General features: G+C 55.1%; 1 protein-coding gene and 1 long non-coding RNA gene across 3 annotated transcripts; one reads left to right on the forward strand and one right to left on the reverse strand.

Annotated features, from left to right (window-relative positions):
* The first annotated feature begins 57 nt into the window (after positions 1-57).
* Positions 58-23314, forward strand: IGHMBP2 (immunoglobulin mu DNA binding protein 2). Of its 2 annotated transcripts, XM_039552825.1 has the most exons (15): positions 58-144; positions 740-909; positions 1184-1376; positions 1890-1987; positions 6316-6479; positions 7204-7404; positions 9418-9565; positions 11304-11478; positions 15978-16160; positions 16587-16705; positions 17647-17741; positions 18035-18158; positions 20047-20856; positions 21235-21407; positions 22845-23314. In XM_039552825.1, the coding sequence occupies exons 1-15, from the start codon at positions 71-73 to the stop codon at positions 23040-23042; spliced, it is 2925 nt and encodes a 974-aa protein (XP_039408759.1). In that variant the 5' UTR covers positions 58-70; the 3' UTR covers positions 23043-23314. The 2 variants fall into 2 exon arrangements, with proteins under 2 accessions (XP_039408759.1, XP_039408757.1); XM_039552823.1 differs by lacking the exon at positions 22845-23314 and having other exon boundaries at positions 21235-22449.
* On the reverse strand, positions 4046-7208 carry LOC109143557. Its single transcript, XR_002043811.2, has 4 exons — positions 7077-7208; positions 6149-6498; positions 5764-5954; positions 4046-4166 (listed from the first exon to the last, which is right to left on the reverse strand). It is a non-coding gene; the product is annotated as an uncharacterized LOC109143557 (long non-coding RNA).
* Positions 23315-23489: the final 175 nt, after the last annotated feature.

Below are 23489 nucleotides of genomic sequence, written 5' to 3' on the forward strand. Positions count from 1 at the left end.
CGCCGGACGCGGAACCGCGGGGGCGGGGCCGGGGCTGCTGAGGGGAGGGGAAGGGAGGGGCGGGGAGGCCATGGCGGCCGAGGCGGCGGAGCGGCACCTGGGGCTGCTGCGGGACGAGCGGGAGGCCGAGCTGGCGCAGAGCAGGTGCGGCACACACGGCACAGGCACCGACCGCCGGCGGGTTGCGGGGCGGCGACGGCCGGGGACACCTGCGGCTGGGGGGGCGCGGGACCGCTGTGGGCAGCGCAGAGGGACCCTCAGCTGGCACCCACTGTCTCCTGGAGAAACCCAGAGGGACCCTCCTCTGGGACTCCCTGTCATCTGTAGGAAACCCAGAGGGACCCTCCTGGCACCCTCTGTCACCCGTGGGGATCTCAGGGACCCTCCCCTTGGACCCACTGTGACCTATGGAAACCCTGAGAGAGCCTCCCCTGGAACGCCGTGTGACCTCCGGGAAACCCTCCTGTCAGCGGTGGGAATGCTGCTGGAATCCCACCGTTCTGACCAGCTTACCCCAACAGGAAACCCACCCCGCAGGGCTCTGATCCATGGGGAATCCTGCTGGACTCCCCCTTAGGACCAGGACACCCTCTTAGATGCCCACGCTGGGGGTACAGACACTTACCCAGCCGTGAGGATGGAGCTGCCAGGAGCCAGGATGAGGCCATTCCACACTGTCCCCTGGAGCTGTGGCCCTCAGCCTTACCCTATGGTGTTCCCACCCGTGTTTGGTTCCCAGGGCATGGCAGGAGAGTGTCTCCCTGAAGGAATTGCAGCGGAGAGGGGTCTGCTTGCTCAAGCTCCAGGTCACCAGCCAGAGAACCGGCCTCTATGGACGTCTCCTCGTGACATTGCAGCCCAGGAATCGGGATTCGGACACCGAGCTGCCCTCCAACAGCTTTGGGCCTGGTCAGTGACATTCCTGTCTTTCCAAGGAAAGATTTCCCATCCCTGGAGGTGTCCAATTCCATTCCAGTCATGGAATGGTTTGGGTTGGAAAGGACCTTAAAGCCCATCCAGTGCCACCTCCTGCCATGGGCAGGGACACTTTCCACTACCCCAGGTTGCTCCAAGCCCTGTCCAACCTGGCCTTGGGCATTTCCAGGGATCCAGGGACAGCCACAGCTTCTCTGGGCAGTGACACATTTGCCCCACCTCACACTCTGCCGTCAAACCTTTGCAGGGGACATCGTGGGGCTGTACGAGTCAGCCGGGCAGGGGGAGCCGCTGTGCACGGGCGTGGTGACACGTGTCACCCCCAAGGCAGTGACGGTGGCCCTGGAGGAGCCCCGGGATGGGGAGCTGGCCGTGGACCACGAGCACTCCTTCCGCCTGCTCAAGCTGGCCAACGATGTCACCTACAACAGGCTCAAAAGGTGAGGGCTCGCCCGGGCTGACTGCCCAGAGGGGTGAGGAGTGCCAAGGTTAGTCTGGAAAAGCTCTTCCCAGACCCTTCCCAGTTTGGATTTGTTGTTCTACAGCCTCACAACAGCCTCAGTTTACCCACCTGCTGGCTGGTCCTGCTCTTCCCTTCCCCTCCCCTGGCTGCGCTTTGGCCCCGTTGCATTTCCTCTGGAGCTCTCTGGGTTCTTTGTAGGGCCTTTTCCATCCTGGCAGCAGGAGTGAACAGCTCCTTGCGGGATAAACGTCCTGAAAAAGCACACGTGGCTGTACCAAGCAGGGACGGTGGGAAGTGGAAGCCTGGCCAGCACAGGGATGTGTGTGCAAGGGCTGGGGGATGCAGGAATTGCGTGGGATTAGTCCTGTGGGGTGGCATTGTTCAGCCTTGGAATAGTTCAGTCCGTACTCACAGCCTGTCCCTGGGCCCTTGGGAGTCTCCAGGGGAATTCCTGCTGTGCCTGTAACCTGGATATTCCCTTCTTTGGCAGAGCCTTGACTGCACTCAAGCAGTACCGCGGTGGCCCAGCCTCCGACCTGATTGACGTCCTCTTCTTTGCCTCTGCTCCCAGGGCGTTCCCTGAAACAAGTAAGGATCCTTTCTTATCAGGCTTCACGGGCATCCTTGGGAATTGCCCATGGGAGCACAGATAGCTCCGATCCCAGTTTTTATCCACACGTGCAGCCACTTTGCTGCAGAAAAGACCCCAGTGCCGAATGTGAGTCACCAGTGATGCTGCAGCTGGTAGCATTGTGTGCTTCTCTGGAAAAAACCGAAAGATGGAGTGACACAGCTTCACCTTTCGGAGAAGCCACGGGGAGAGCAAAGGCTCTGATCAGCAGCTGTGTCAGGTATCAATAACTGCTAATGGATTTTATCCCTTGACAGAAGGGAAGGATCATCTGGGCTGCAAAAGTCAGGGAATGAGGGCTGAGGGTGGGCTGGACTGAAGGGTGGGCTGTGTCTGAGCCATGTGCAGAGCTCAGGTCTCTGCTCTCCCCACTCGTGCTGTCCATCCCTGCCAGGGTTCTGCCCCTTTTCCTCCCCTCCACAGCTCCCTGCACTGTTTGTCTTCCTTGGATTCCTGGGTTGGGCTGCCCACCGTGGTTTGCCTCTCTGCCATCCCCTCCAGCCAGGCTTGGCTTCTGATAGGATATACCAGGGACAAAAAATGGGTGTTAATGAGTCCTACCCCATTTCTCTAAGCACTGATCCCAGTCTGAGTCAAACCTTTTAGCCCTTTGGCTGCCTGAGGACCTTGGTGCGCTCAAGGTTTTAATATTAAATAAAATAATTAAATTTTAATCAACCGACTTCCCTCAACAGTGCTTTCACCCCTGGGGGAGCAGAACTGCCTCTAATGAAGGAAAACTCCTTTTCACCACATCACTCAGCTGTGCCAGGCTGCGCAGAGATGAACTTTCCATCTCCCCAGCACTGGGAATGTGGATGGACGGATTGAGCCACGTTAGGCAGACAGAGGAGGTGCAGTGTGAACACAAAGGCCTCGCAGTTACCTCCTCACTTCAGAGCTGCTTTCTCCCCAGCTAGGGAGATGTTGTACTAGCCAGGAATTAAGTGATAATAACTTGGAATAAGCCTGCCCTGAGCGGAAGGGCTCTGGCAGACAAACCTCCCCGCACTCAGGCAGCTTTTCCACGTCACAGCCTCTCCTTCCATGACCGAGCACCCATTAGCCTGGTTTCTTTGGGGATCTGTCTCGTCCCGTCCATTACCTGGTTTCACACAAACCCATCAGCAGCAGGCTCAGTCAATAAGTCCTGGACAGCTGATGAAATTGGCTGTCTAGACACACATCTGTGTCAACACCGTTCTGGGATGCGAGACGAGCTCGCTTCTGTCAGAGACCAGGGAGCCACGGGGAGGAGAGAGGGCAAAATCCACTCCAGCAGGTGAAATGTGCAGCAGCAGAAGCCTAAATCTGATTTTTTATTTAAATGTGGGGGAAAAGATGAGAATCCTAATTTTTCAATCAGGGAATCTTGTAGGTGGGCCCTGATACCACTGTGCATTTCAGTAATTAATTACCAGACAGCAGCAGCCCAACCCAGCACATCAAAGCCCAAGTCCTTTCAAAGCACTTAGAAGTGCAATGATAAATACCCTTGGCATAACACAAAAGCATGGGACAGGCTGTGGGAAGAATAACCTAAGAACAGTCAAAAGGAGAGGAAGGGATCACCAGCAGGTAGCTGGGATCTGCAGCAAAGACTGGGACAAAGCACTTCCACACCTCACCTTGCTGCCTCCAGGAAGGTGCCAAGTGGGAGAAGAATTTTTCCAAAAAGGCAGACTCTGAACTGAGCAGGAATTTTGCCCTTACCAGACTCCCTGGGAAGCAGAATCCAGGTGCTCACCCATCAAAAATGCCCTGCTTGTCTCCCTTCCACTTTGACCTGTACCCATGGCCCTGCTGGAGCTTCCACACCTGAAATCTCCTCCAAACAATCCTCCCCTGCTCCCAGCATCCATGTGGGACCCCTGCACCCCCACATTTTGGGAATGGAGAGGAGCGGAGAGGCTTTGCTTGCCAGCAGAGGCCAGCATTGCTCTGCTTGCCGTGCTCCTCCTGGCCATCCAAGAGGATTGGATTCCCTTTGGAAGGCAGGCTCTGCCTTACCTGTGCAGGTCAGTGATAGCTGCCAGCTCTCTCCTGTGCTCCTGGGCTGGAGGAAGTAAGGGAGGCTCATTTTTCATCCCAGCACTGGCTCCAGAAGGCCTGGCTTGTGTCCAGTTCAGCCCATGGCTGTAAAAACATTTGAAAAGGGAAAGAAGCAATTTAAAATCCTGGTTAAAAGGCAGGAATGTCCCCAGTAAAAGCCAGCCTGGCAGCAGAGCACTGGGAAAGCACCAGGGATTTCCATGAAAAACTTCCTTGGCTTTTTGGCACAAGCCACTTGCAAAACACCCGAAATGCTCCTCGTCCCTCTGCCCTGTCATCACAGGGACCGTGGAGAGGCCCCTGAGGCTCTTGGGGAAGACTAAGCAGTCCAGACAGCTCAGCTGCCAGATACTTGGGAAAACAGGGAAAGTTCTGATCCAGGCTGAAGTTCCCAGCTGGATTTTGTCCAGCAGCATTGGCTGCAGTGAGGTTGTGCTGGGGAGGAGCTGCTGGGGAGGGTCTGGATTGCTCTTGGTGGGGAATATACCTTGGAAAGGGCTTCCAGTTCTGGAAAACCTGGGCTCTTCCTCCCAGAAAGGGCTGTTCCCATCCATTTTTGGTGCAAAGACCCCTTTCCTGGGCTTGGATAGCACCTGCCCACCCACTGCCTCACCAGAGCAGCTGGAACTGCGCAGAAAAGCGTCTCAGTTCCGGGGAATGTTGGGGCACCAGCCTGGGCAGCCAAGGTGGTTTGGTTTTCAACACTAAGAAACGGAGCTGGGCATCAGGGAACAATTACCCGGCCACCAGGGAGACACATTGCAGGGATTTCTTCAGGTGAGGATACCTAGAGCCCAGCTGCTGCAGGGAGAAGAGTTTGGAGGAACCACAGCATCCCATAGGAGGCTTTTCCCTCCTCCCCACCACTGTGGCCAGCCCAGGAGAGGCACATTCCCAGCCTTCCCACACAGCAGCTCGTGGCAGCGTGTGCTTAGGAGGGATGAGGGTGGGCACATGCCTGGAGAAGTTCCTGAGCTCATCCTTGAGCAAGGAAACATCAATGACTCCCACGGCCCGGCTGTTCCTCACTGTGGGAAATGCCTCTCAGGTTTTAAGCTATTCCTGCTTTTTCTCCCCAGCCCATGGGATGCTTCCTGCTCTTCTCTTAGTCATTAACACACTCACCCAAAAATTACATCTAAACCAAGAGGCAGTGGCAGCAAAAAGCACCTTTAGCCCCATTTCTCTCTTCCCCATCACCTTCTCAATGAGTACATTTTGTTTAACCTCATTTGGTGGTGCTGCTTCAAAAGCCCCAGGCCGCACGTGAGTTCACCTGCCTAAAACCAGGAGAAACTTCCATGGCTTTAATCCAGCCCTTAATGCAAAGGGAGGGATGAAGCACATGATGCCCGGCAGGGAAGGATGCCCAGAGACGTGTCTTATATAAGCTTTTGTGGGAACGTTATTTTCGGGAAACCTCAGTGTAATGAGTCATCATCCCTGCTGTAATTAACTCCCATAATGAACAAGGAGATTAGGAGCAGGACTGGGGGGGATGAGAATCAATTTGGGCCTAAATGAGATAAATCTGGCAGGTTAAAAAGGAGCTTTTGAGAATTCGGTCTCTGCAGTGAAACCAATTCTCTTCTAATGCAATTTGCATATTCTTTCCTCTTTTCTCCTCCCTTCCTAAAGCAGAAACTAATTTTAGTTTTATCATTTAAGTTGCTCTTTTTACCTTTTCCTGCCTTCATTCCCAGTCTTGGCTGGCCACCACAGGGCTGCTCTGTTCTGCTCACAGACTCTGTGGGTTTTCCTGCTTGTTCGCTGGTGCTGCGTTGGGTTTGTTCACTGGCAGTGATTTGTTTGCCAGATCTGCTACTTCCTCCCCAATTTTCATTGTAGATTTCACTAAAGATGCTGGTTCTCCTGCAAAACAAACCCAGAGCTCCCTCCAGAGCCAGGAAAACCTACCTGTTTGATGCTGGAGCAGCTAAATGCCTCTTAAATTCTGGGAATTCCACCACTGACTGGCTGAAGGCCAGATATCAGGGCTGGGGAAGCAAGGATGCAGGATGCATGGATGCCTGTTTGTTTTGGAAACATGAAATGCTTAATTTTACCTTCTGGGGTCTTCCAGCCCCCTCAGTGCCTTCCCTCCCAGCGTTCTCCTCGTTATCAGCTGGATTTGGGCTGGCTGCAGAGAGCGCCGTGTATTCCTGGATTTGTGCTTCTCAGCCAGCTCCCAGCTGGGGCTGAGGTCCCAGTGACTGTCCTGCTGTCTCCCCAGAGCCTCTGGAGTTCTTCAATGCCTCCCTGGATGAGTCTCAGAGGGAAGCTGTGTCCTTCTCCCTGGCTCAGAGGGAGCTCGCCATCATCCACGGGCCTCCCGGCACAGGGAAAACCACGACGCTGGTGGAGGTCATCCTGCAGGCTGTGCAGCAGGGCCTGAAGGTGAGGCTCGGTGCCAGGGCTGTGGTGACAGGTGACCACCTCAGGTGGCCACCAGTGACCACCCCTCCTGGCGTGGGGACGTCAGAGCAGCTTTTCAGTTACGGGAGGGGCCTACAGGGAAGCTGGGTGGGGATTCTTCATCCGGAACTGGGGTGATACCACAAGGGGAAATGGCTTCAAGTGGGAAGAGGGGAAATTTAGGTTGGATATTGGGAAGAAATCCTTCCCTGTGAGGGTGGTGGGGACCTGGCACAGGGTGCCCAGAAAAGCTGTGGCTGCCCCTGGATCCCTGGCAGTGTCCAAGGCCAGGCTGGACAGGGTTGGGAGCAGCCTGGGATAGTGGAAGGTGCAGGGGGTGGGACTGGATGGGCTTTAAGGTCCCACCCAACCCATTCCAGGTTTCTGTGATTATTTTGCACGCTCCTGGGCTTTCTGGCAGCTGGAGCAGCTCCTGTTGGATCTGTGCTAATCCAGAGCCTGGCTTGGCTTGCAGGGTCCAGGGGCTTCCCCAGCAGCTCCAGCAAGGTCCTGACAGAGCTCAGGTTTGGTGTTCACTGGGGACCCTACACCCGTGCTGCAAAGCAGGGAGGGAATTACCTGTGATGGTGGTTTATTCCCAACAGAAGCACGCTGGTCTCCCTCTCTCTGCTTCTTCCTGCTTGGATTCCTGTGCTCCAGCCTTTGGGTGCCCCAGAGGTGCCAAGGCCATGTTTGTGCCCGGCAGGTGCTGTGCTGTGCCCCCTCCAACGTGGCCGTGGATAACCTGGTGGAGCGGCTGGCCGGCGGCAGGGCGCGGCTGCTGCGGCTGGGCCACCCCGCCCGCCTGCTCCAGCCCATCCAGCAGCACTCCCTGGATGCCGTCCTGGCCCGCGGGGACAACGCCCAGATCGTGGCCGACATCAGGAGGGACATCGACCAGGCCTGGGTGCGTGGCCCTGCAGCGCGTCCCGCGGGGGTGGGCACATGTGGGGCCTGGAGTAATCGCACTGCTCTGGCTGGGGGATAGAAGGTGGGATATTTGGGAGAAGTTCTTCCCTGTGGGGCAGGGGAGGCCCTGGAATGGGTATTTCAGAGAAGCTGGGGCTGCCCCTGGATCCCCCCTGGCAGTGTCCAAGGCCAGGCTGGATGGGGCTTGGAGCAACCTGGGCTAGTAGAAGGTGTCCCTGCCCATGGCAGGGGGTGGAATGAGATGATCCATAAGGTCCTTTCCAACCCAAACCATTCTGGGGTTCTCTGATCTTCATGTGCTGGAGGGCAGAACTCCTCCTGCCTGAATCCCTCATGGCAGTGGGAAAATCCCAGTCCTTGCTGCTGTGTGGGGAGCTGCTGCCCCTCACATCACCTGTCTGGCCTGCTCCCTGCCCTCCTCTTCACCAGAGAAACATTCCCATCATTAAGTCACTTCCTAACGAGCTCTCTGCCTGTCCTGACACTCCCTCCCACTCTCAGCCACCTCAAGTAGGAAGCAGAGCAGATTTAAAAATGCATCCTTAATTTCTTCTTTCTCACCCTGATTTTCCTAACCTTATCTTACAACATAGCTCCGCTACTTGGGGTGAGGATTTGATGCTAATTAGGTTCTTTTCCTTCCCTTTCTGGTGGCAGCACTGTCCAAAAGCCATTTTTTTACTTCTTTATTTATTTTCTTTCTGTCTCACTGGTGATTAATTTTCCCTTTCATGTCCTTGGGAGGATTCTGTCACAGAAGCTGCCCTTGGCTGCAGAGAGCTCATCTATCTGAGGTCCTGACCCATCTTTTCCTCCTCCTGCCCGTTTCTCCCCTGCCACATGCCCTATTTGTCCCTGGAACAATTTCTCCCTTTGCAACTCCATGTTTTGCCTCTTCTCCCTCCTTCCCTTCACCCCAGCCCACAGAAGGAGCAGTAACAGAATAAAAACCTGTGCCTTCTGTGGGCATTTCCCACCCCTTTGTGCCTCCTTCCCTCATCTCAACTTCTGGATGCCCCTTGCCCCAGCAAGGTTTCAGCCCCACAGTACCTGAGCAAGAAATGCAGCACAGGTCCAGGGCCAGTCCAGCTCCAGGGATGCTGAGGAGGGTCAGGGAGCAGTCCAGGAGGATGAGGCAGGGAGTCCAGGGAAGAAACCGGGCTCATTCCATGAGCTGGCCTTAAATAGACTCCCAGACCAATGAGTGGATGGGGGAGCCCCCATGAGGCAGGTGGGGATGATTAGAGCTGAAATTCCTAATCACTAACTAGGAATGGGTGACATCCAGACTGACCATATCCTCAGGGCCTGTGATCCCACCCCTGGAATTCCTGAGCCCATTTCAACCACACTTGACAGACACATGGAGGTTTCACAGTTTTAAATACCCATGAGTCCAACCAAAACAGGTGGCTGAGCTGATCCATGGTAGACCCTGGAAAATCCATCCATCCATCCATGGTATGACCATAGGAACCAGCAAGTCTTACTGTTTTGGCTGCATATAAGAGCTTCTGTCTGCAGCCTTTTCATCTTTCTCAAGTCATCAGCCTTACCTCCAGGGAAATAATCCCAGTTTCCATCTGGGATTGCTCAGTGAGCCACATCTGAGCTGTGGTCCCACAGCTGCTGCTCTGGAAGTGCTGGTGCCCAGTGCTGGTGGGTTGGGGTGGTAGATGCACTTCATAATACCTGTTAAAAAAAGCCCTGGGCCTGTCTGGGTGCTGCCCTGGATCCTTTCCAGCAGCTCGGAGAGGCCAGTTTGAGATGGCAGAGCTGCTGCTGGGGCTTGGGGAGCCCTCCTGCTTCCAGAAGGGCTCTTCTTCCCCAGAATAAAATAGAAAATCCCAGTCTCTCCCTCAGCAGAGGAACAAGACCCCTCTTTCCAAGCATTCCTCTGTGCTCTGTGCCCAGATGCTTTGGCTGGTTGCAGATATGGCCAGAACTGAGTAGCAGCAGTTGGCTCTATCCCGATTTTTCTATTTTCTAGGCAAAAACCAAAAAGGCCCAAGACAAGGGAGAGCGAAGCCATTTCCTGGGTGAGATTAAGACCCTGAAGAAGGAGCTGAAGGAGCGAGAAGAGGCTGCCATGGCTGCGGCCCTCAGCCAGGCCGGCATTGTCCTTGCCACCAACACAGGTGTGAGATCCTCCTGCTCGGTGTTTTCCCTGCCTTTGCCAGGTGAACCACGTGCCCTGCAGGGCAGCATCCTGCTGGGATAGCTGGGAGACTTGCTCCGAGCTCCTGGGAGCTCAGCAATGTCTCCCAAACCCCTCCCCAGTGGGGTTCTCCCGGCTCCCACTCTGGCACAGGATGTTGTTGAGCTCAGAATATGGATCTGGAAGGGCCCCTGGTAGCTCTGAGTAGGAGCTGGGAGTGCAGTGAGTAAACAAGTGCTGCTGGAGGTGTGCAATCTGCTCCCGATTGCATAAGTCACGTGGGATTGCTTCCCTGCCTGGAGCCCTTCCAGGACTGATGGAATCCAGCACGTGTTTCCAGAGCCCGCTCCCACGGCTGCACGGGGCTGCTCCTGTTCTCACCCAAATGGTGTGACACAGGGTTTTAGGGAGCAGTTCCAGGTGTCCATCGGGCGCCTGCAGCTACGGGTGGGAAGGTTTGGCACATGTGGAAGGGCTTTTCTGCCTCAGGTTCTTGATCCTCCAGGGCCCACTTACAATCTTCGGATCTGGTTGCTCAAGGGTCGTTTGCTGAAAGGAAACATCAGTAATTTTAGGTCACAAAAAAGCAAGTTACTGGAGGGAAGGTTAATGGAAAGATAAATCCTTCCGTGTCTTAGTCCCTGGGAATTGGCCTCTCTCTTCTTTTAACTTGCCTGAAAGACAGGGGGAGATTTCCTTCTCCCAGTAGAACTGGTATTCTTGTTGATCAGCTGTGATTCTCCCTGGGACTGGAGCTTCCCAGCCAGCTGGGGGTCTGTGCAAGTGGCAAAAGTCAAGTTATATCTGTACAACTCACCAGAGCGGATTCATACAGGCTGGAAAACAGTTTTGGAAGGAAAACAGTGCCTTTGATGGCAAACTGGAACGTCTGAGGTGATGCAGAGCTGTAGAGGCAGCAGGATTTACAGTGGCAAAGCCAAATCCCTGCTCTCCGAGCTGCAATAGCACAGGAGCTTTGGAAAAAACATTTCTGTGAATAAAAATCCCCCGGTCTGGGAGGCTGGCTTCTCCACCCTGCTCTCCTCCCTGGCATCCTTTCTGGGAACAGCAGGGAGATTTGGACGCCCCTGGAATTCAGATTTCTGATCAAGGCGTGGATCAGTATCAGTAGGTCTGGGTTAGAGCAGGATGTTTGTAAGGAGACAGATGTTACAGATGGACTTCTGATGTTAAAAATCAGCCCTCGCTGTGGCTGGCTGGTTCCAGTCTCCTTCCCCTCTTCCCAGTGCCACAGGGAGGAGCAGAGGCGGTGGGGTCTCAGCCCATCTCCCCCTCCCTGGGTGTCCCTCGGTTACCAGATGGGTGGATCCCCAGTCCCTCGCCCTCTGAGTGCTGCGGATGAGGAGTTCTGTTGGCACTGGGGGCAGCAGGAAGGTGGGTGTTCCTTGCTCTGCTCTGGGTGAAGCACTGGAGCATATTGTTTGGCATCTGGGCTTTGCTGCTGTTCCCAAAGACACTTGGAAGCTTCTGGGCCCAGATGCCAGGGAAAAAAGGACAAAGAGGAACTGGCAAAAACAATCCTGACTTACACACACCAGTGGATACGTGTTTGGCAGGGCTGGATTCCTAAATCTCTGCAAAGAAACATGATTTCACTTGCCTCAGTCACTATTACAGCTGGTGAGGTTTGTTTCCAGAGCAGGTTCCTCGCTCTTCCTCACTTCCCTGCTCAGTTGGGAACCTTCTCCTTCCACCAGGTGCTTCCTCAGACGGCCCCCTGAAGCTGCTGCCTGAAACCCACTTTGACCTGGTGGTGATTGATGAGTGTGCCCAGGCTCTGGAAGCCAGCTGCTGGATCCCTCTGCTGAAGGCTCCCAAGTGCATCCTGGCTGGGGATCACAAGCAGCTGCCCCCCACCATCATCTCCCACAGGTAAAAATGCTGGATCCTCCTGGCTTTCGTGCAGCTTCCGAATCCTCGCGATGGGAGACATTTCATGATAGAGTTCTGTGCTGCCTGCAGGCTCTGTGGAATGAATTCGGGCTCATCCTCAGGCTAATCCAAGTCTCTCCTTTAATTCTGCTTCTGTGGTTTCCACATTTATTTATTTACTGTATTAATATCTGAATTGGCCCAGTGAGATGCTGCATTATCACACACCTCAGGGGTTATAAACTTCCTAATCCCTACAACGTGGATAATAAGAACAGTTAGTTTGTGAAAAAGAGCTGGGGATAGTGCAAATTGCCTGTGCTTCCAGGGGGATACTGCAAAGAGTTCTGAGGAATCTTGGAGTAATTTAAAACATAAATGTGCTCATGTTTATCTGGTTTAGGCAGTTCCAAATCTGGAATTACTGAACCACAGAAGCAGAGAAATGGGGCTGACTTCATAAACGTCCTCTCCTGCTTCCAGAGAATAATGAACAAGACACATATCTGCCGTCTCACTTGAGTTTTGAACACAGGAAATGAAAAATCCAAGGCAGGCAGCAGCTCGCGGCACGTGGCTGAGAGATAGGGAGAGCAACGTTCAGGGGCTGCAGCATCCTCTCATTTTACCTCTCTCAGATGCCCAAAAGCTTGCTGATCGTGGCAGGTGATAAACACGTGGTCAACTGCCTGGAGGTGTCCGGGCTGGTGAGCTCCAAAAGCCTCTCCAGAGCCCTGCACCCTTGGCATCCTGCTGTTTATTCCCTGGGAATTTGCAGGCCAGCTCTCCATGCCTGGGTTTTCCAAGCAAGGCACATTTTGGAGCAGTATCTTGTTGGTAGCAAGAAGAAATTTGCCATTTGGTCCTTCTAATTTCAGGGTTGTCATTATTTTCTGTAAGTGGTGCATAAGGTTCCTCTTCTCCTCCAGAAAAACTGCATCCATAGTGCTCCATAGTGCCCATCCAGCTGGATCCACCTCAGCAGCCTCAGCCTGTTTCTTACCCCAGACTGTCAGATTAAGGGCAAAACACAGTAAGAATCCCAGCTCTGTTACTCCGGGGCTGACACTCAGCTGATGTCACTTTTGGCTCCCTCTTTTGAGATAAGGCAGCTTTTCTTCACTCCAGAAACATTACAGCAGCTGCTTTTTTCTGCTCTGTCACGGTGGCTGCTGCCAGGAGCCTTGGCTGGAGCCAGCAGCAAAAAGCTCCTCACGTCCTGCAGAGCTCCTGGATCTCCTTCTGCTCGAGGAGTTGTGCTTTTCTCTCCATCACCTAGACTTGGTGGCCCCAGCAGTGCTGGGGGAATGGTCAAACTCCATGCTGTCAAGGATCTTTCCCAGCCTGAACAATGTGATGAAAATAAATGGGACGCTGGAGAGCCCTGGTTTGGGCTTTCCACATTCCCTGCAGGCCCGGGAAGCAGGGCAGAGGCAGGTCCCTTCCACCTCCTTCCGTGGGTATTTCCAGAGCTCCCACAAAGGCCCCGAATCACCTGCCACCTCCTCTGTGGTTCAGAGGAAGCAAGGAGCTATTTCCAGGGATGATTCATGCGGAGGACTCCAACCCTTCCACCCACCTTCCCCTTCTCCATTGATGACAGCGGGCCTGGAGTGGGTGGGCTCCTATTTTTGGGGCCACGGGGAAGGGTCTGAAGTTATCCAGGATGAATCCAGGCTGGCAGGAGGCTCGGCTGTTACTACAGCAGGGGAAGTCAGCCCTGCTCAGGCAGGAAGCCTCTGTCCAGCAGGAATGCTCTGGGACTGTATTTTTCCTCCGTGGAATCAGCATTTACCTGTTACTGTCAGCAGTGATTCCGTGAGGCCTAGGGAATGTTCGACAGAGAGTCTGAAGGGTGCTCCTCTTCCCTGCTTTCTGACACACCTGGAGCTGTCCCAGGATGCAGAGGGCATCCCCACACACACCTTGCAGTCCATGCTGGCACATTCCAGCCCCCTCTGATCCCCCTCGGCAGCTCCAGCCGAGGCTCAGAGGCAGCAGCTTCCAACGTCCATCTTGGAGGTCCTCCTTCTCCTCCATTTTGTCCCTGTCTCAGTGGGCATCTCCATGCCAGGGCACTTCCTGCAGTCTGACAGGAACATTTGTTTGCCTTGTTGGAGCCCTCATTCCACCCTTTTCCCCATGAATTCATCTCCACATCAGGGCTCAGATGTCTTAATTTGGTTTTACTCCCCTCAGATATCAGCAGATATTTATCAAACCTCTTGCTCTCAACCCGTTTCCTAGACAAACACAGGGATATTTTGCCATCTCGTTTGCCAATGGTCATTCTGGATGTCTGCACCATCCCAAATCATCCCAAATCCATGTGCTGATTCTCCATGCTCCATGTGCTCATTCCCACATCAGGTCTGAATGGAGTCGCTTTCACTTTGCCATTGAAGCGCCAAGCCTTGGGTTTCTCTGGTAGCCTCCACAGCTGAAATGTCCTGGGTGCACATCCATGAATGAATTAGCATTAATTACTATTATTATTAAAAACTCCATTAATGTGGAGTTCCTGAGGCGGGAAAACTCAGCCTTCTCCAGGCTTTTCCAGGCAAATCCAGTGTGTACTGCAGGGATCAGTCACACCAGCAGCTCCTGTCTCAGGGATGAATAAGAAAAGATATGCCATTACTGAGGACACAGCTCCAGCCTTCCATGGGAAACAATTCCCTGTTTTTCTCCTGCCTGCTGTGGGCTGGCTTTGGGAATTCTACCTTCCCAGCTGTACTTTAAAGTAGATATTCCCAAGCATCCCCTGCATGGTTCTGTCTGTCCAACCTCTTATCCCAATTTTATTTCTCTAAAGCAATCGATAGGTAAAAAACCATCTGCTCAGGGCACTCAGGATTTTGTGGGCAGAGAAATCAACCACTGTAGGAATTAACTGAGTGGTAAAATAATAGAAAATTATTAACAGGTGAAATATTGCCAGGCAGATTAATTCCTCATTATTAATTCAGCATATAACCAACCTGCTGCGGATCCCTGTGGTGGGAATGGTGCTGGAAGGGTAGGGAAGAGCATCATTCCTGAGGCTTGCTGTGAGGTTTAGTGGCTGTTTCAGGCATGTGCCTGCACCTGAGTGCCAACAGCTCTCCCTGCTAAATTTCCTTCCTGTCCAGGAGATCCATGCTCCGTGGGCAGAGCAGAGCTGGGAGAGTCAAGCTAATTCCTGATAACTGGAACGCATCCCCCAACCCCACATCCTGCTCTGCCCCCTCACCCCACCCACCCCAGCCCACCTCTGGCAAACTGCTGCCTCCCAAGTCCTGCAGCCCTGTCCATCCAGAGGTTTTTCCCTTTTTTTTCGCCTGTGTGCTGCATCCTATGAGTCAGCAATGAGGAGAGCTAATGAGGCCCGGCTTCTTGGAAAGATTTGTCCTTAATTGTCCCTTCTGCACGTTTAATGACTCGGCAGTGTCTTGTCACGTTTCCCAAGTGCCTGTGGTGAGCGTGGCAGGGCTGGCCGGTGCCGCCGCGATCCGCTCGCTGTGGGGCCGCATAGCGCTGGAACTCCCCGGCAGGCATCGGATGCGTGCCGTGCCCCAGAGCTCGATGGAGAGCGTTCTCCTGAGCTCTCCCCGTCATCGTTCCATCACCTTCGTGCTGCTTCATTGTGTCTGGCAGCCGCCAGCCCCCCTCAGTGTCAGCCTCCGTGAAAAATCTCCGCACGCTCGCAGCATCCAAGTGCAACGACTTCCATCCTTCTTCCTCAGATAGGGCCTCCCAACAAACGCTCTGTGGGGCCGGGGAAAGCAAATAGGCTCCTGAAAGGCTGAGATCAGGAGGAATTTGATTGATTTGTGCCACAGATAGGGGGAAAGGGTGCTGCTGGACGTGATGGGGGTTTAATGGGTGAAAAAGCAACGAGTGTGGTGCATCCATGCGTTAGTCCAGGGTGAGGGCCCAGGGAAGGATGGAAATGCTGGAGCAGCAGGGGTCTTGCTGTGTTGACACTGAGCATTCCAAACTTGGGGGTGGATCTCTGATCCTAGTGCACCGGAGTAACACCGCTGCAGCCTTACACTGATGGATCATGGAATCCTGGAATCACTGGGGTTGGGAAAGACCTCCAAGACCACTGAGTCCCCCCTGTTACCAATCCCCACCTTGTCAGAGCACTGAGTTCCACATTCAGTTGTTCCTTGAACACCTCCAGGGGTGGTGACTCCACAGGCCATACGGTTGGCATTGCTTGAATTCCGGTGGCAGGATCCAGGTGTCCAGGCTTCTCTGATCTCACAGAATGAAGAAGGTCTGACAGGCAGCACTGTTGGCACCCAAGTGGAACAGGGGAGACAGTGTCACCCCAGGGGAGCCACACGAGGGTGCTGAGCAGGGCTGGAGTGCACGTGCTCCCAGAGCGTTCCCACGGGCACCCTCGGCACCGACGGACACCGCGCGTGTCGGGAAGGGCTGGCTGAGCCCATCCCGCCCTGGGCCGTCGCTGGGGGATGGGCCCTCCCGCTCTGAGGCGCTTCTCCGCGCAGGGCCGCGGCCGAGGGGCTGTCCCTGAGCCTGATGGAGCGGCTGGCGGGGCACTACGGGGAGCGGGCGGTGCGGATGCTGACGGTGCAGTACCGCATGCACCGGGACATCATGGAATGGGCGTCCTCGGAGCTCTACGGCGGCCGGCTCAGCGCACACCCCTCCGTGGCACAGCACCTGCTCAGGTGGGTCACTTGCTCTCTGCTGCTGCATCATCAGCTGAAATGTCCTTTGCATCCCGGTTTGTCCCTTCCCTGCGGAGTTTTCCGCTCCTCCTGTGGCCGGGGCGGTGTTTTTGTTTCAGCCATTGCTTCATCGAGGAGACATTACCTGGGGGGGTTTGTCCTTTTTGCCCTGTAAGCAGAAGTGAGGCAGAGTTGTCTTCTGTGTCCTCCTTCGCTGTGATAATCATGGAATCCCAGGGTGGTTTGGGTTGGAAGGTTGGAAGCCCATCCAGTCCCGTGCCATGGGCAGGGACACTTTCCACTAGACCAGATTGCTCCATATCCCATCCAGCCTGGCTCTTCCGGGGACAGGGCAGCCACAGCTTGTCTGGATATTGCTGTAACATCAGCGATGGTAACTGGCCCTTTCCCAAATACCTTGTGCAGGGACCTGCCGGGAGTGTCCTCCACGGAAGAGACCAGCATTCCCTTGCTGCTCATCGACACCGCTGGCTGTGGCCTGTTCGAGCTGGAAGTGGAGGATGAACAGTCCAAGGGCAATCCAGGTACCATTGGCCAGAATGGATGGACTGAGGTGCTCAGCCCACCATGGGCTGAGATGTCCCCCTGGGGAAGGTGGGCTCCCAGAGAGCCTTGCTTAGCTGAGAGATCATTCCCTCCATAAATCCTCAAGCTCCAGGGACTCCGAGCTGTGTTGGAGCTCTGGTGACAGTGTCCAGCTTGTGGATGGCCACTCTGGCTGCCATGTCCCCTTGCAGGGACATTTCTCCATGCTGAGGGCTGGGACAGGGTGGAGAATGCCTGTGGCAGGTGCTTTGCACCAGGAAAGGGCAAACAGCAGCAGGCAGAGCACAGGCCTGTTTTGGGAAGGCTGTGGATAGGGCTCAGAATTACCTCCTAGTCCTCTGCTCCTTCCATGAAATCCTGTCTGGCTCTTCTCCATGGATTTTCCTAGAACACCGAGTCCCTGCTGGTTTTCACCTGAAAAATCAGGTTTCATTATGGAGCTTGGATGCAAAGTCAGGCTGGAAAATGCAAGGGCAGTTTTTACCAGTTTAAATATCTTTCACCTTCTGTTTGACCCCCACCATCATTCAAGTGCCCCATTTTTCCATGCACCATTCCCAGGGCCCTGCTGAACACAACAGGCTCTTGTTCCCTCGCAGAGAGCCAAAAAGCCTGCTCTGAGAGAACTCGGGGATTTGGAGCAGGGGATTAGAAGCACATCTCCCCAAATTTGGGAGGCAGCCTTTTGGCACAGCTCACTGCAGAGTCTTGATGTTTATCACTGTGTTTTGCTGCAAAGCAGAAGCCCAGCCAATAAACCATGAAAGAATTCGTATAGGATTTAATTTTTCCCCTTAGATCCCTCTGAACCAGGCACCATCTTGGATAACCAGTTTGTGGCAGCCTTTCCTGCTGTTTTGGGGGAGATGGGCACACTCCTCCGGCCCCTATTCCCTGTCACACTCTGTTCCTGCCCCAGGGGAGGTCCAGCTGGTGGGGATGCACGTCCAGGCCTTGGTGGACGCTGGTGTGAAGGCCAAGGACATCGCTGTGGTGGCTCCCTACAACCTCCAGGTGAGCCGTCCCTCTCCTGGCATCCCCCCTCTCCCTGCACATGGAGTACCACAAGATCCCAGAGACCTGCAGAGCCAAATTTAACCCGCATTTGGCACCAACTCCTGCACCTTTGGGCAGCTGGAGGCCGTGGAGGGAAGAGCTGTTAGTCAGGTGTTCCACTCGCAGCCTCAGGAGATGCCAGTGCTCATCCTGGTGGGTTTGGGAGGGAGGGATTTTCCCCCAGATGGTGCCATTTTAATCCTTTTCACCCATGTATTTCCTTTAAAAGCTACCCTTGGCCTGTTTCTCAGGTGGACATGCTCCGACAGCACCTTGGCCACAGCCACCCCGAGCTAGAAATTAAATCAGTGGATGGTTTCCAGGGAAGGGAGAAGGAGGCAGTGATCCTGTCCTTTGTCAGATCCAACAGGAAAGGTAAGAGCTCGCTGCTGGAGCGCTGCCCCTCGGGGAGTGGGATGGAAGTCGTGTAGCCAAGTGCTGTGGTTTAATTGCGGGGCTCTAACACTTGGCTCTGCATGGATTTACTGGAAAACCCTCCCTTTTCAGCCGTTTTTGTTTAATTAACGAATCTCTGTGCTGTCAGGGCTGCAGAGGAGGCTCCTGTGGTACAGCAGGTCCAGGAGTGCTCAGTTTGAAGGTTTCCTGGCCCTTGAGGCCTCAGAAACAATTTAAACCAGAGCCCTAAGAACATCACATCCCATTAGCTCCACATTTAGGGGAGTTGGGGGGTAATTTCTTGGGGTTTGAGCCCATTTTGGGTCAGTTCCCTGCAGAAAGTGAGCAGGAGCTGCCATCCCAAGCCATGCACAGAAAATGCTGCTTTTGGGAGCAAAATCTAGAGCAGAAAATCGAGTTCTTTGCTATCAGCAGCTGCAGTGAAAGTTAATAGCTGGAAAAAAGCTGCTGCCCTGGGGGCACGAGCCTCCTGTGGGGGAGCTGAAGGATTTTGTGGAGCCAGCTGAGCAGGATCACTCTGTGATCACCTCTGTTCCATGCTGGGATCAATTCCCTTTCCAAATCCACAGCCCTGCTGCCCCACATGTGCTGCTGGAGGTGAAATGCCGAGGGCTGGAAGGGGAAAAAAGGGGGGAAAATGTGCTTGGAAGGAGGAGGTGCCTCTTTTTCCAAGCCTAGAGGAGGAAAAGCAGCCTTGTGGGGAGAATGGAGGTGGGGACAGCACTAAGAATAGTCTTGATCCAGGAGTGACTCACCCCTGTGCTGGTGGGAGCTGGTGGCCCCAGGAGGCTGAGTGTCCCACAGCCCCTTCTCCTGCACAGGGAGAGGCCAAAGCTCAGGTGTGGGGCAGGAACTGCTTTCCTTGGGGCACGGGGAGGCTTCTCCTTGACCTGTCCCTCTGCAGCCATTCCTGATCCAGCAGGAAACCTTCTTTTAAGAGGAAATCCTTCCCTGGGAGGGTGCTGAGGCCCTGGCACAGGGTGCCCAGAGAAGCTGTGGCTGCCCCTGGATCCCTGGCAGTGTCCAAGGCCAGGCTGGACAGGGCTGGGAGCAACCTGGGATAATGGAAGGTATCCCTGGCCGGGGGTGGCAGTGGGTGGGCCTTAAGGTCCTTCCCAACCCAAACCATTCCAGGGTTCAGAGGAGTTGGACTTGCCCCTGCAGCCGGGTTAAACCTCATCGGAGAAGCTGGGAACTGTTCTCCGAGCAGGGAGAGGGGCTCCCCCTCGGCCCGTCCCCCGAAGGCAGCACAGATGAGGCTGCTGAGGCAGAGCCAGGCTGGGCACTGCTCTGGCAGAGATGGCATTAATCTCTTCCTGACTGCCCTGCTCGCTGTTGCCTGGAGCTCGGCACCACCCACGCTCCGCTCTCGCTGCCTGATCCTGCCTGAGTCATCCCGGCGCTGCCGGCTCCCGCTGCTGTCTGTGAGCAGAGCAGAACCTCCCCGAGTTCCCAAATGGCTGTTCCCACAGACCCTCTGAGAGTTTGGGAGCTCTGTAGGACAGGGGGGAGTTCTTTACCTGCAGTCCCTCCTCTGTCGCAAGGTGAGCCTTTTCCACGCTGCTCCATCTTGTGTTTGCTCCCAGCTCCAAGCTGAGCTTGTGTCGTGGGCCAGGCAGGGAGATAGTTCCCCTTTCCACGTGCCTTCCATCCTCTTCCCAACCCCAGGAGCTCAGTGTGGGGCCTGTGGAACACAGGCAGGAAGAGGAGCAGGTGTGAGCAGGGACCAGAGCCCATAAACGCCAGCTCCCACCCTCCAGCAAAGAAATCCTTGGGTCACTTGGACCAAACCCCTACTTGGAGGCAGCCCTGCCCCCTCTGGCATCCCTTCCCTCCTGTCTCCCAGGTGAGGTGGGCTTCCTGGCCGAGGAGCGGCGCATCAACGTGGCGGTGACGCGGGCGCGGCGCCAGGTGGCCGTGGTGTGTGACAGCCACACCATGGGCAGCCGCCCCTTCCTGCGGCGCCTCCTGGACCACCTGGCCCAGCACGGCCTTGTGCGCTCCGCCTTCGAGTACCTGGATGACCTCGTGCCCCAAAATTACCCCGGGGAGGGCCGGGCCCAGCGCCAGCAGGGCCCCAAACCACCGGGCCCCAAAGCGCGGCCGGCTCCGGCCGGGAAGCTCAAGGCGGCGGCGGCCGGAGCAGGGAGCCAGAAACCAGGAGCACGGAGCTCGCCAAGCACCTCTGGGCCTGGGAGAGAGGGCTCAGGGACCAAGGAGGGTGGGGACAGGTTCAGGGCCATGCTGGTGGCCTTCCTGGCGAGCAGCGAGGCGCAGCTGGATTTCCCAGCGTCCCTGAATTCCCACGAGCGGATGCTGGTTCACGTGCTGGCGGAGGAGTACGGGCTGCAGCACCTGAGCTCCGGGGAGGGCCGGGACAGGTACATCAGTGTCCGCAAGAGACTCCCCGAGCAGTCCCCGCTGCCCTCCGAGCCCCCGCTGCCCTCCGAGCCGCTTCCTGAGCCCCAGCATCCCGGCGGGAACACCCCTGACCCCACGGAGCCGGGGAAAAGCAGCGAGGGCTCAGGGAAAGTGGACCTGAAATCCCTGCACCTGGAGAGAGTCCAGAGGGAGAAAGCCAGGCGGGAGGAGGCGGCGAGGAAGGTGCAGGAGCCCGGCCGTGGCAGCAGGAAAAAGGACAAGAGCGAAGCCAAAGGTGGGTCAAGCTTTTCCTAACCAGCACAAGTAATGCTCTTCCTTGAATGGATCTTAAATCCCAGTGGGGTTGCTCCAGACCTTGGGATTTGTGCATGGAGCATGTGGCTCCTGGAAAACTGCAGGGAGGTGGGAACTGGCTGCAGCACCCAGGGAGAGGGGTTTGGATACCTGGAGGCACGTTCCTTAAGTCAAAGGAAAAACACTGGGGACCCTTTCCCAGGGGAGAGGCTCAGGAGCTGCATGGGAGGCTCCCAAGAGGAGCTGAGGGAAGTACCTGGCCCACACTGAAGGATGTAAAGGCAGAGGCTGCCCTGTGGCTGCAGAAGGGTGGGTTTGATCCCAGGCCCCAGTCCAGGTGTGTGCTCCCCTCTCCCAGGAAAGCCGGTGGTCGGGAGCATGGCCGGGGAGGATTTCGACGCTCTGATCTCGGCTGCCATCGAAGCTGACAGGACCTGCGGCTTCCCCCGCTGCAAGGCTTCTGTCACCACCCTGGGCCAGCTCTGCCACCACTGCCAGCGGCTCTTCTGCCTCAGCCACCACATCCCCGAGGTAAGGAGGGGCAGGAGGAGCTTAGCCTGGCAATTCTCCCTGTGGAGCTCCCCGGGCAGGGTTTCCTTGCAGGGAGTTTGGGCAGAGCCCCCCTCCCTGTCAGAGCCTGCGCCGACCTCAGGTACACAGGGCTGGCAGGTGCTGACACCTGGGCTCTGCTCACCTCCTCCTGAGGGCTTTTCTGTTTTCCTCACATTTTGTGCCCTTCTTTACCATTTTCTGGCACTTGTCCTCTGAGGCTGTGTGGATAAAGTGAGGCAGGGAGCAGAAATGGAGAAGCACAAGTTTCAGGCTCGAGCGAGCCTGGACTCAATTCCCAGCTCTTTGCACATTCCCTCTGCATTCTGAGGATGATTCCCAGCCCTCTGCAGATCCTCTCTGCATCCTGGGGACAGGTCAGGCACGGAGCAGTGCTGCCTGGCCAGCAATTCAGAATTGCCTGTGTCCCTGTTGCTCATCCTGCAGCTTCCATGCCCTGTGGAGCCTCCTGGAGCTCAGCAGCCCTATAAATCCTTGGCACAGCTTTTCCCCCTGTCAAGAGCTATCTGTTTCCATGGCAAGGATTAGTTGTATTTATGGTCACTCACCATCCAGGAGGATGTGGATTTATTCCCTGCAGAATGGCCTCTCCCTGCTGAATTGTAACGAGGCTCCAACAGCTGTAGGGATTCAAATCCATGTCAGCCCCAGGAAGGGCTGTCACGGCTCTGAGGGAACAGGCTGGGACCCCCCTCCAGGGAAACATAAATGACTCTGGGATGGGCCAGGAAAAGGGGTCAGATTTTAGGATCTCAGCTGTGGGAGATAATTCCAGTGTTGGAGTTGGCTCATTAAAGCAGATCCATGGCTAAAAAAGGTCTCCCATTCCCCAAAAGACCTTTCCCAGTTCACTGGAAAGGGGGTGGAAGGAGCCACTTGAAGCATCCCAAAGGATGATTTACCTGCTGTGCAGAGCCCAGGACCTGGATCTTTGTATTTCATTCTCTGCAAGAGGAGCTATAAATGATGGCTTAATAAAAGATAGAATCATAAATATTAATTATTAATTTTAAACAGTAAGTGTATGAATAAACATATAAAAATATAGAATCTAAATATAAAATGAAACTTATAGAACCTAAATATAAAATGAAACTAAGTGCAAGTAAAATTAAATAGTTAACAACGATAAATAAAAATAAATCGTCATAAACCAATAAATTTAAATTATAAAAATAAGCAAGTGTATAAAGCAGTATAGCAACACAGTAATATAATAATAGATAATGATGATGGTGATAATAATGATGATAATAATAATAATAATGGTTGTAAGTGATGGGAGCTGATTTCAGGGGGATGCAAAGCAGGTAGAAAGGGGGTTGCAGGCTCAGGGAGTGCCAGCCCCTGGTTGCCCCACGGGCGGTCCCTGGCCCGCTGTCCGTTCTCTCCCGCCAGGCCCACGGCTGTGGGGAGAAGGCCAAGGCCCACGCGCGGCAGCGCATCAGCCGGGAAGGGATCCTGTATCCCGGCAGCGGCTCCAAGGACAAATCCCTGGATCCCGCCAAGCGAGCCCAGCTCCAGCGGCGCCTGGACAAGAAGCTCAGCGAGCTGACGAGCCAGAGGAAGGGCAAGAAGAAAGACAAGGAGAAATGAGGAACCCAAATGCTGCTTTTTTAACCTCAAAGCCACAGCTCGGCCCCCCGAGGGTGAAGCTGCTGTTCTGGGCCTGGGTGGAATGGGGGGCTCCATTCTGGGGGGGAAAGCTGGAGCTGGGAGCCTTCCCAAGCCGCAGGGCTGAGGCAGGGCAGGGAGAGCTGCTGTGCTGTCCCGGTTATCTGTACAGACACGGTGATGGATGCGCTCAGGGGCCGGGGCACACGGGGGAAACGGGCATTAAACACCCAAAGCTGTCGGTGTCACTGTCACATCGGCCCCTGCAGCACAAAAGGTGGATGTCCGGGAGCAGGAGCGTGGGAGGCACCGAAAAGCCCGGCTGACCCTGTGCTCCGGGGAGGATGGCTGAGGGAATGGCTGTGTCCCAGCCCGGCAATCCTCCGGCACTGCTCAGAGCTGGAGGGACCCGGCCTGTCCACACCGCAG

The sequence above is a fragment of the Corvus cornix genome, chromosome 5, assembly GCF_000738735.6.
Source record: "Corvus cornix cornix isolate S_Up_H32 chromosome 5, ASM73873v5, whole genome shotgun sequence".
In the NCBI taxonomy this organism is placed as follows: Eukaryota; Metazoa; Chordata; class Aves; order Passeriformes; family Corvidae; genus Corvus; species Corvus cornix.

What these genes read in the sequence shown, in the direction of transcription:
- IGHMBP2 (XM_039552823.1), top strand. Translation starts at nt 71, where the DNA reads ATGGCGGCCGAGGCGGCGGAGCGGCACCTGGGGCTGCTGCGGGACGAG. An exon ending in CTGTGCAGCAGGGCCTGAAG is followed by an intron (nt 6,480 to 7,203) that starts GTGAGGCTCGGT and finishes TGTGCCCGGCAG; the next exon opens with GTGCTGTGCTGTGCCCCCTC. An exon ending in TGTCAGATCCAACAGGAAAG is followed by an intron (nt 18,159 to 20,046) that starts GTAAGAGCTCGC and finishes CCTGTCTCCCAG; the next exon opens with GTGAGGTGGGCTTCCTGGCC.